The sequence below is a fragment of the Chrysochloris asiatica genome, unplaced genomic scaffold (assembly GCF_000296735.1).
Source record: "Chrysochloris asiatica unplaced genomic scaffold, ChrAsi1.0 scaffold00012, whole genome shotgun sequence".
NCBI classification, from domain to species: domain Eukaryota; kingdom Metazoa; phylum Chordata; class Mammalia; order Afrosoricida; family Chrysochloridae; genus Chrysochloris; species Chrysochloris asiatica.
Window position 1 is genome coordinate 35,614,528 of NW_006408530.1, and position 11,740 is coordinate 35,626,267.

An 11,740-nucleotide genomic window follows, 5' to 3' on the forward strand; every position below is an offset into this window, starting at 1 on the left:
TCCGTCAGCCTTGGGAACCTTCAAAGTGCGCAAGTTTGCCAACGCCAGAGAGCCGCGTCCTCCAGCCAACCGCCCGCGGGATCTGCTCGGCTGCCCGCTGCACCATAGTCCGGGCTGGGCGGGCTGGTCTCCGCAGTGGGGATGTTAGCTTGACCAGAGGGTCGCACAGGACGTGTCCCTAATGCACCCTCGACCAGCACCGCATGCCATCTCCCGCCTCCACCTCATGGGTCCCCCAGTCCGCGCCCAGTGGGTCCCCGCGGCAATTGCTTCCCCACTACTCCGTCAGCCTCTAGCCTCCTTAACAAATTCCCGCCCCCCGGCGACCCTTTTCGGAAGACTTGCCTGAGCCATAAAGAAGGGTGGCTGAAAGGGGGTGGGTACGTGGAGCTACGGCCTTCCCCGCCCCCCACCCCAAGTCGGCAGCAGTCACGTGGTGCCTGGAGTGGGAGGTGGGAAAACAGGCGAGACTTTTTTGGGTGCTCTGGATCGCCAGTAGTTCCCTTCAGTCTCAGTCACCAACTCAGGAAGCTCAGCACACGACCCCGGAGCTCAAGCAGGCGGAGCGGGGATCCGCAGCCGGGAGCCTGGGAGCGGGCGATGCGGACGCCGCCGGCGGCACCTGCGGCTCCTTTTGGCGGCGACCGTCGCCTCAGCGGCAACAGCGCGACCCTCAGCAGCCTCGGCAGCCACAGCCATTGCGGCCCGGGCAGCCACCGTCTCGGTCGCCGCCTCTGATGCACCTTCCCGCTCCCGGCCCCACGGCTCCGGGATGATGTGGGTCCTCGGCATCGCAGCAACTTTTTGCGGATTGCTTTTGCCTCCAGGTAAGAAAGAACAAGCGGTTACTAGCCGGGCCAAGCGCGCACACCCCATCGGCCCGCGGGTTCCTGCGCCCCTAAGGCGCCCTCCTCCTCGGGGCCCCGCGTCGCTCGGTGCTGCCCAACGGGAGTTTGGCAGTGGCGGCCGCTGGTGCCAAGGGGCGCTAGACTGGGAAAGTCTCTAAGTCCCGCGCTGCAGAGGAGAGCGGCAGATTTGTCCGATTCAGGCTGCAGCTGTTCCGGCTGCGCAGTCGGAAAGCGAAGCTGGGTTGGGGAGAAGAAAAGGCTGGAGCTGTGATGGGCCTTGGCGAAGGAGAGGGGGAGACCCCCACCCCGATTTCTATCAAGTTGCCAGGCGTCGCTGGCAACCGATGGGAGTGGCGCCGCCGACAGGTGAACAGAGCCTAGACGGACCTGCGGCCGGGGTGCTCCAGGGCTTGGCTGCAGCTCTCAGAGGATGACCGCTCAGGCCGAGGCAGTGGTCAGTGAGGTCTAGATAGAAGACTGGAGCAGAGCAGTCAGGTCGGCGAGATGTAGGTGCGAACGTCTCGCTTCCTCTCTTCATTTGGCAGTACAGCTCCTGACTGAGTTCTGCGAACCGCAGCCAACCAGTTGCCCCCAAGCCAGGGGACGGGGTAGAGGGCCTGTGGTGTCCGGACTCAAGGTGCGGGCTTATTCATATATATGTCATCTGCAACTACCCTCGCCGCCTCGGGATTTAGGGACGAAGTAGAGCTTGGAGCCAGGCACCTCCTCCAGGGTTCCCCAGTGGTCATTAAGGGAGTCCGGCAGCCACAACACTGGAGCGTGGATTGCAAAAATTAAATAAAACTAACAAGGCGGCTGCGAATGCAATCGTGAATGGTGCCAACATAGTAATTAAGTAATTTGGAAATAATCAGCAGTTAGGCAAATCTTCTGGTATAGACTGGCTCTGCCGCACTTCTCTGAAGAGACTTTGTAAGAGTTGTAATCCCCTTCTTTTAAACTTCTTTGGGACAAGGTAGGGAGTAGTGTAGGTTGGTGGAGGTGGGGTACCAGCATATCTGGCAGAATTCCATTTTATCCTGCAGGACGCTAGCTGCCCTAGAAGTCCCCTGATGGCTTCAGTCTCATTCCCACCTTACTGACCCAGGTGTCTTCCAGGCATTCAAGATGCCTGAGGGGCAGCTGGCTGAGGCAAGGGAGGCTCCTGTTTTCCCTGGTGGGCTCTGTCAGGGCCGAATCTGAACCCAGCTGTGTCTTTCCTTCAGGCTTTGCGCTGCAGATACAGTGTTACCAGTGTGAGGAATTTCAGCTCAACAATGATTGCTCATCCCCGGAGTTCATTGTGAATTGCACGGTGAACGTTCAGGACATGTGTCAGAAAGAAGTGATGGAGCAAAGTGCGGGTAAGAGCCAGACAGCTTTCCCTCACCCCTTCATAAGGCGCGGATGGTGGGAGTGAGGGGGCCATTAAATTACAGGAAAGGGACTGACTTTGATTTAATGCACACACTGGTTATCACAGATTTACAGTGCTGGGAAAATGGAGAGTTCCAAGTTACTTTAATCTCATTAGATTTAATTACCAGGGCTTCTCCCCAAGGGATTTGGGAGGGGAAGTGCATTTAAATTAGTGGGTTTCTTCTCTTTATTTACTCCCCTCTCTTAGTTGGGCAAATAAGCAACAGTGAGCAAAGTCAGGCTGAAATACAAGCTTGTTGAAGTTGCCAGAGATTAGAACTTGAAAAATGTGTTTTGTCATAGAGCCTCACCATATTTCTTTGACGAATGCTACAGGATCTTTATTTAATTTTAGAACTATTTCATCAAATGCCAGGCACAAATGTCCAAGCTCTTTTTAAAAAGACAGCAGCTCCCAGTCCCACCAACTAAGTTGTTGGCTGACTGCTGGCTGGGCCTGGGTATAAGGGAAGAGAAGAAGGGGGTTTGCAAGACCCCTCAAGTCAGCTAGCCAAAGTCTTCTCACTAAGGAACTTCCCAGACTCCCTCCAAAATTAATTTGATAAGAAATCAAGTTCACTAAATTCAGTTGGAATGTTTAAGGAATGTTGTTGTTGTGTGCCGTGGAGTCGGTTCTGACTCATAGCGACCCTGTATAGTGTTTCCGAGGCTGTAAATCTTTACGGGAGCAGAAAGCCTCATCTTTCTCCCGTGGAACAGCTGGTAGTTTCGAACTGCTGACCTTGAGGTTCGCAGCCCGATTCGTAACCACTACGCTACCATAGCTCCTTGTTTAAGGAATGAGTGAATTATATATAGCTCAATACCAGGGTCAAACCCATAAATGGAATTTTTTTTTCATTGTATAGATACTAAATTGTAAAGATAAGAAATAGTATCATGTGATCCATGTTAGTGAATGAACCAAGCAAAGCCCTACTGGTCTTCTATTTGATGAAATGAAAACAGACCCCAGTGAACTCATGTGTGGTTCCCTGAACACAATGGCAAAGGGTGTAGTTTTGAAGCAACCACCTTCTGGATACTGATTTCTTCTCAGAGAGGGGCCGGGAAATGTCTTGTTGCTACCACATGGTTATTTGAGGTTCTGATGATAGCTCCTCACTTTTCTGCATGTATGCATGTATGGTTTTAAGATGTTCTAATGAGTAACTTGACCCAAGAACAGCAGCATGCAATTTTTTGTCAAATAAGATTTGGGCTTTTTTAATGCTGATGCTTTGGTGTGCATGGTTTTGTCCAATTGTTTCTCTTCTCCTTGTGTTTCTTTTCTGAACATTGTATCTGAGCAAGAAATTGACTACCCTGTACCAGAGGGACTCCTGTGATTTTAGTCCCAATCACTCTGAACATCAGTGTTGTTACTTTCAAATATTTGTAGCTTTCTTCCACGCAGTAGTTTAGAGCCAGACAAAATGGGGACGTACTGTGGTCATATTAGGAACTTCTTCAGAATCCTCTAAGACATTGTTTAACACTGGGTTTATGTTTTATTATGTGGGATATGGTTGAGACAAGGAGAGAAAAGGATGTTGAAACATGTCACTGCCAAAACAGGTATTCTTTTTCTGAGACGTTTCTTCCTCTGAAAGTGTATCCAAGATGAATCATATGTACTTCCTTTTTAAAGTGCTACTTTTCATCTTCATTTCCTCCTCCAAACTGCACTGTAAGGAAGGCAGGAACTAAAATTCCCATTTTATCCATGAGAAACTGTTTCACAGAGAACCATAAGCACCTGGCCTGAGGTGTCTCTTTCTCTATTAGCTCTGTCAAGGTGAGCACCTTCTCTGCAAGCCAGATGCAGGTCATAGGTTGAAAGGCAGAAAAAGACAAAGGTAAGAAAGTAATTCCAATTATGACCACCTGTGATGTTTGAGAAACAGGAAGTGAAGCTGAAGTCATAGATAAAATCAGTTATAAGGGGAAGGATGCTAGCCTTGTGTCTGTGCATGGGGAAACAACATTCTTAGCCTAAGTTCAGTTGCTGTTGTTAAGTGCATTGGAATTCGGTTTCAAAGGAACATTTGATGGTTTGAACTGCCAACCTTGTGGTTTGCCATCCATTGCTGATTCTACAGTGCCATACCAGGAGAAATCAGCCAAATGCATTTGCTTCCAATTCTCTTTTTACCTCCATCTTCATGTAATTGCTAGAGACCAATTCATCTTAATGACAGTAACCCTCCTCTTTGGTAGTAGCATCGTGGGTTGAGTTGGGTTGTTAACCGCAAAGTCATCAGTTCAAATCTACCAGCCATTCCACGGGAGAAAGATGAGGCCTTCTGCTTCCGTAAAAATTTACAGCTTTGGAAACCATATACAGGGTCGTTGTGATTAGGAACCAACTCAACAGCACACAACCACCATCACCACCATGAACCAACCCTCTTTTTACTGGCAAGGATGGAGCACAACCCTAAATGACCACAGGGTTGTAGTAATCATCAAAGTAAGAACTTTTGTTGTGTGCCCTTATGCATTGGCTCCTTTCCTTGCCAACTTTACATGTAAAATCTTGGGAAATCTGGTGAGCCTCCGCTGAGACTCTGGCCTTTCCCCATGCCAGTTCTAAGCCAGCATTTAAATTTACTGCAGGATCTAACTTTTCCACTCAGGAGGAGGTCAGAACTTCCATTTAAGTTTGATTAATAATATATGTTGTCCTGAGAATCATAGTGTGTTAGTGCTGAAAGAGCCCAGACTCTTAGTTTAGGGAGTTGTATCCAAATCCATATGACTGGGCCCCCCTTGAAGAAGTTCATTCAATTAGTCTCTGGAGAGCCTGGGTCTTTTATCAAGCTCTGGTAGCGTAGCAGTTATGAGTCAAGTCGGGCTGTGAACCGCAAGGTCAGTAGTTTGAAACTACAGCTGTTCCATGGGAGAAAGGTGAGGCTTTCTGCTCCCATAAAGATTTACAGCCTCGGAAACCCTGTACAGGGTCGCTATGAGTCAGAATCGACTCCACAGCACATAACCACCACCAAACACATCTGGAGTACCCTGACTTCACAATTGTTCTAGTTCTCTGCACTGCAAACTACAAGGTTGGTGGTTTGAACCCACCAGAGGAGAGAGATGAGGGTCTCTGCTTCCACAAAGATTTACAGCATTCGAAATCTTCTAACAGGATCCCTATGAGTCGGAGCCTGAGTCAGAATAGACTAGACAGCACTTAACAACAAGTCTTTTGTTGCACTAAGCCCACTGCCGTTGAGTCAATTCTGACTCATAATGACCCTGTGAGACAGAATAGAATTGTCTCATAGCATCTACAGGGTTGCAGTCTTTATGGAGGCAGACTGATTGCATCTTACCTTTCTCACGGGGAACGAGCTACTGGTGGGTCTGAAACACCAAACTTTCAGTTAGCTGCCTTGCACTTCACCATGGTACCACCAGGATTCCTTTTCATGTGTGTTAAAGACCAAGAAAGTGAGACCCAGAAAAATGAAGTGCCTGGTCTAAGCCCATCAGTCAACTATTACTGTTTCCAGGGCAGCAGCTTTGCTGCACCACTAGCTGGCCAGGACCTTACATAGTAAAATAAATGACCAGCTTTGTCTGAAAAGATCAATCAAAGTTCTAAGGACTGACACGACTTCAGTGTCCCCCAGTTTCACCGCACAGCCTGAATGGACTGGTTAAGTGGACAGATAGACAATAAGTCGCTGTCAAAAGTATATAAAAAGCAATCTGGTTTTTAGAGACTGAGTGCTATGTGGACTGGCATTTTTAATAGGTTCCAAAAAACCAGGGGTTTAAACGAATGATGAGATTTTAATGAATCAGACAACTCTGACATTAAACCATAATGAAAGGCAGTCTCTTTACAAAAACTACCAGTGATGCAATATGTCCAGTCCTTCAGTTAGTCTTGGATTAAATCTGCTAGCTCAGCTCGTATGAATTTCGAAGCAGGTACATTTAATTTTCTGGTGGGAAATGCAGTTAAAATTAACCTCTACCTACTCCCCAGTGTACCATTCCTATTAGGTGCTGCAATTATTTTCAATGTTCTTTTCTCTCTTGGTCATTTCTGGAGTGATAAGGCACAGGTTGTAAAGAAGAGAAGCATTGGTTTAGGCTCTTTCATTGTCCTTACTAATTGATATTTAAATGTTTGCATAACGAATGTCTTGCTCTCACATGCTCTTCTCTTAATGAGTTAGAGGCTCCATACCAGCAGCACCCTTGATAGTGACATTTCTTATGCTCTTATCATTGCCGGCCTCAAAAATATTTCAAATATTGATTTTTATTTCAGAATATAACCGCCCCCCTCACTCCTACCCCAACTATGAATTTTTAAACCAGGGTATAAAGAATGTGAATTTGCATTTGTTTGACAGTGCAATCTTGTAATTAGAGTTTTTCCTCTTGACTAGATACAGTGAAAGGGGTATAATTTAATTTTTATAGACTAGCCAATTTCTGCCCTTAGTAAAATATAGCTCTGTCAGTGAGCAAAATGTTACAGGTTCTCCTAAACCTTATTTAAAAGTTAAATGCAGTGTATTGAGAGAAAGTTCATGGTCTGAATCAGTAACCTAATCGATTGCTTCACCCACCCTTTGCAACATGCATTAATCTATTTGTCTGTTTTGCAATACATGAGTTACTGATTTACATGCCATGTTGCATCCACATTATGGCTGTATAAGTAATGGCTATTTTCCTTTAGATTAGTTAGTGATCATTATGTTGGGTAGAAATAGATCCTTACCTTGGATAGGTCAATTTTACTCCTTGTTTTCTCATGAGTGAAGTAAGGGATAACAAACAGACTTGGTTTTCCTAAAATAATAGGTCATCAACTCTTAGTGGTTACGAATTTGGCTACGAACTGCAACATAAGCAGTTCGAAACTACCAGCTGGTTCCGCAGGAGAAAGATGAGGCTTTCTGCTCCTATAAAGATTTACAGCCTAGGAAACCCTGTGCAGGGTCGCAGTGAGTCAGAACCAACTCCAAGGCACATAACTACCATCACCACCACTCTTAGTAAAAAGAAATGTAAAGTTAGGCTTTGTGAACTTGATACTCTGTTTGATTTCATCAGGATTTTAAATAATAGGCTCTGTGAGTCTGAATCAACTCCACAGAAGTGGGCTTTTGGGTTTTAGTTTGTCCTTTAAATTCCTTGGGTGTTGCAAACACTTAACACACTTAGCTGCTATCCGAAAGGCTACAGGGTCAAGTTTATTATGAAGCACCTCAGAAGAAAGGCCTAGTGATCTGCTTCTAGAAAAATCACCCAGTGGAACAGAGTTCTACTCTGACACACACGGAATCACCATGAGTTGGAGCAACTCAGCAGCAATTGGTTGAGTTCGTCTTTGGGGTGGACTTGGCAGAAGGGCAGACCATTTTATTTCACAGCCCCTGTAGTAGTCATCTAATGCTACTGGAACAAATACCACAAGTGGGTGGCTATAACAAAAATTTTTCTCCCAGAGTTTAATTCACTGCCATTGAGCCAATTATGACTGGCAGTGATCACGTAGGACAAAGGAAGCGGTCTCATAGGGTGCCTTCGACTGTAAATCTTGCCAGAAATAGACAGCCTCATCTTTCTCTGCAGACCTGCTGGTGGGTTTGAACTACTGACCTTGCAGTTAGTAGTCCAATGGTTAACCCACTATACCACCAGGGATAATTCTCAGTTTAAGCTAGAAATCTTAATTCAGGGCACCAGTTTCAGGGGATATTTCAAAATGGTGTTCCTTTAAAATGTTCTTTGAGTTTGGGGAACAAAAAGAAGTCTGAAGAGCTATGGGGTGAATGGGGAATGGTTTCCCAAAGAAATTCCCCTAGAACCGCCCTTGCTACCCTGAAAAATGAGCATTGTCACGAAGGAAAAAAAAATTATTTGTGTAACTTTACTGGTCTTTTTCTCAAGAATGCAATTTTCAATTTTGTTAAAATTGTGTCCTTTCAGAAAATCAAGATTTGACCCCTCTGAAGTCCCAAAATACAGTCACCATAATCTTCTAAGCTGACCTCTCTGCCTTGAATGGAACTGGCCCAGCAGATCCCGTAGGAAGCCCGTGTTTTGACTGTGCTTTCTTTTACAGTGTTCTAATAGGACTGTTGTGTTGTTGTTAAGTGCCCTCAAGTCAGTTCCAACTCATAGCAACCCTGTATAGGGTTTCTGAGGAATGGCTGGTGAGTTTGAACCCTGACCTTTCAGTTCAAACCAACCTTGCGGTCTAGTGTATTATCCTACAGTGCCACACCAGGACTCTTACGATAAGTGTATTACTGAGAGAACTTGTCTGCAGCCTTCTACTGATCATAAAGACATGTTTTATTAAGACATTTTAATTAAGATATATAATTAAGACGCATTTAATTTTTTTTAGAATAAACCCACTTATGTATGACCTGGAAGCCTAGTAGCAATGCTTTTGTACATATCCCCATATAAATAACTATAAGGTGGCTTCAAAAGAGTTCAAGGAAAACTTCCAGTGTCCTTTAACTCCAGTTTTTCACAAACTTTTTGAAACCCCCTTATGTTGTGGTAGAGCTAATTGTGTACCATCAAGTTGATTCCAACTTAAGAGTAATCCTGTATAGGGTTTCCAAGACTGTATATCTTTACAGGAGCAGAAAGTCTCATCTTTCACCTCCTGAGTTGCTGGTAAATTCTAACTGCTGACCTTGAGGTTAGCAGCCAAACACGTAACCCACTGCCCTACAGGAGCACCTTGCCCCCTTGTATATTGCTGTTGTTAAGTGCTGTCAAGTGGGTTCTGACTCATAGCGACTCTGTATGGGTTTCCAAGGAGCAGCTGGTGGGTGTGAATTGCCGACCTTGTGGTTTGCAATCCAGTGCTGATCCTACAGGACCACACCAGGAGTCCTTGCCACCTTGTATTGTTTTATCTTCTTCTTGTAAGAAAAAGAGAAATATTAGGTCTTTCTTCTTAGCTCTTCATATAAACCAGCTTCTCGGGTTATTTGCTCAACATACAGTTTGAATAAGTATGGTGAAAGAATACAACCTTGTTGCACACCTTTCTCAATTTTAAAACATTCAGTGTTCCCATGTTCTGTTCGAACAACTGCCTCTTGGTCCAGGTACAGATTCCTCATGAGCACAATTAAGTGTTCCGGAATACTCATACTTCGCAATGTTGTCCATAGCTTGTCATGATCCACATAATCAAAAGCCTTTGTGTAGTCAATAAAGCACAGGTAAACATCTTTCTGATATTCTCTGCTTTCAGCCAAGATCCATCGGACATCAGCAATGATGTCCCTCGTTCCACGGCGTCTTCTGAATCTGGCTTGAACCTCTTGGCCAAGTGGCAGCATCAATGGACTCAAGCGTGGCAACAGTAGCGAGGTTGGCCAAGGATCAGGCAGTGTTTCATTCTGCTGTGCATAAGGTCACTATGAGTTGGTACCAACTTGATGGCACCTAACAACAACTTGTTAGCTCATGTCCAGATCACAAATTACTTCAACCCTCCTCTGCTGTAGGCCTAAAGATGGTTTTAAACCATTTTTCCAGAACAATTTTATTAGAGGGGCCAATCATACCTGTTAGTCCTCAGTGTCTCCCATAAATTCCATATCTTTCCTTGTCCTGCAAGTCAGCTGCAGTTCTCTCCTTTTAGACGTCAAGTATTTAATCCTTACATTCTGACCCTCAGTTCCTAACTGAGTCAGTCAGATGGGCTATAGAATATGCTTCAAGAATGAAGTGAATTACAAAGATCACTGTATTTTAACTTTAGCAAAGATTAAGAAACTTCAGAGTAAAAAAAAAAAAAAAAAATCAGATGTCAAGAAAGCCATCCTCATATATTTCCTTCCACCAACCCTGCTTTTAAAGTTTCTGTGCCAAACTCAGTAAAGTGATGAATTATACTGAATGAGATTCTGTGCAGCGAATGGTAACATCACTACCTCCTCTCCAGGGGGATGCTAAAAGGGTGCCTTCTCTTCAGGGTAAAACATTTTGGCAATCAATTCACTCACTTCGTTCTGGAGAAACATCCATCACTTTCATGTAGCAGTAGGACTGGCTTCTTAGGAAGTATTTGGAGGGGCAATATCTGTGTCTTTAGTCTCTTGGATGTTCCAATAAGCGAAGCATTTGTTTATGTTAACTTTCCAGCTGAACAAGCAGCTAGTGCTGACCTCCCATCTCCACAGATGAAACGTTTGAAGATTGATCAGGCTCTCCCATAACATTAATTCCTCCCGCTACGATTTCATGAAAGCTATCATTGATGGTTTTCCTAATGAGTTTAAACAGAGAAGCTTCAAAGCTGAGGGTTTTTTTTTCCCAAGTGAAAATGAAACGAAGTATGAAAACAAAACACACCGTTGCTTTTGAACTTTGAAAAGGAAATCTGCTCCTCTTATATAATTCCTAAAACGAAAGATCTGAACTGACAGCTAGCTTACTTGCTTGCTTCTTCCAGCTTTCCTCCTTCCTCTTTCTTGTTCCCTGTTTTTTCCTAACCATTGCTGTATCACTTTCTGTTTTTTTTGTTGTTGTTCTCTTTGCATTTTTAATGACAATTTAATTGAGATATAATTCACATACCAATGTGTGCTTCTTCCCAAATGCACTTCGCCAAAGACCAAATCTATTTCTTAGGCACTTCAATCAAATCTGTAATGAATAAGCCTACAAATAAAATCATTGTTATGTGAGAAGTGTTCAGAACATTCATAGAAAAATGTGATGAAAAGATAATGGAATGTTTTCCATGGACTTTTTGAAGCCATTAGCTTTTTCTTATGTGGTAAATGTTAGGTTTGAGGTACACTGTGATTCAGAAATTGTGCTCACCGGCCAGAACTATAGGGCCTGTTCTCGTATTAATAAATTGATTCCATCCTTCCAATTGCCTCCATCACTACCAAGTAAAGCAGGAGATGAGCTGGATTAAGTGCTTTCAATAAGGTAAGACCATAGAGAGTATGTAATACATTGCTTTTTAAAAGAAGGCATTTAAATATGATAAGGCAGTGATGGCTGAAGTCATTGGTTTCAGTGGTTTATGATATTGCAAACCATGAGAGGGATCCAGATGCAAAAAGATGAAGTGTTGTATTATTTTAAGGAAGTTGTGCTACTTGCTCCAGTGCATTTCATTTCTCACTGGACATGGACAATAGCTTTTTATGTTTTGCTATCTCTTGGACTTGCTGGAGAGAGCGGTGGAATAAGTGCTAATGGTTGCCAGAGGCAGGTGGTGCCTAGCACGGCACTTAGTCTGTTCCTTCTGTACCTGGGATGAATACGAATGTGCAGAGTCGTTTACGATGCCCTCCACTGAGGCTTCTTCAAAGAGCATCTGCAGAATCAGGTGTATTAAATGACATTATGTAATAGGTTTCATGCATTGTTTTTATTGCTTATGCCAAGATCCAGCAAGCCACTTGGGTCTCCGGTAACTTCAGAGAAGCTGTTCAGAAAAAACAAGC

The 11,740-nt window shown here is 44.4% G+C and overlaps 1 protein-coding gene across 1 annotated transcript; it reads left to right on the forward strand.

Annotated features, from left to right (window-relative positions):
• The first annotated feature begins 600 nt into the window (after positions 1-600).
• LYPD1 (LY6/PLAUR domain containing 1) lies at positions 601-6,653 on the forward strand. Its single transcript, XM_006834603.1, has 4 exons — positions 601-647; positions 754-827; positions 2,075-2,212; positions 6,556-6,653. Exons 1-4 carry the CDS (start codon positions 601-603, stop codon positions 6,651-6,653), a joined length of 357 nt encoding a protein of 118 aa, XP_006834666.1.
• The last annotated feature ends 5,087 nt before the right edge of the window (positions 6,654-11,740 follow it).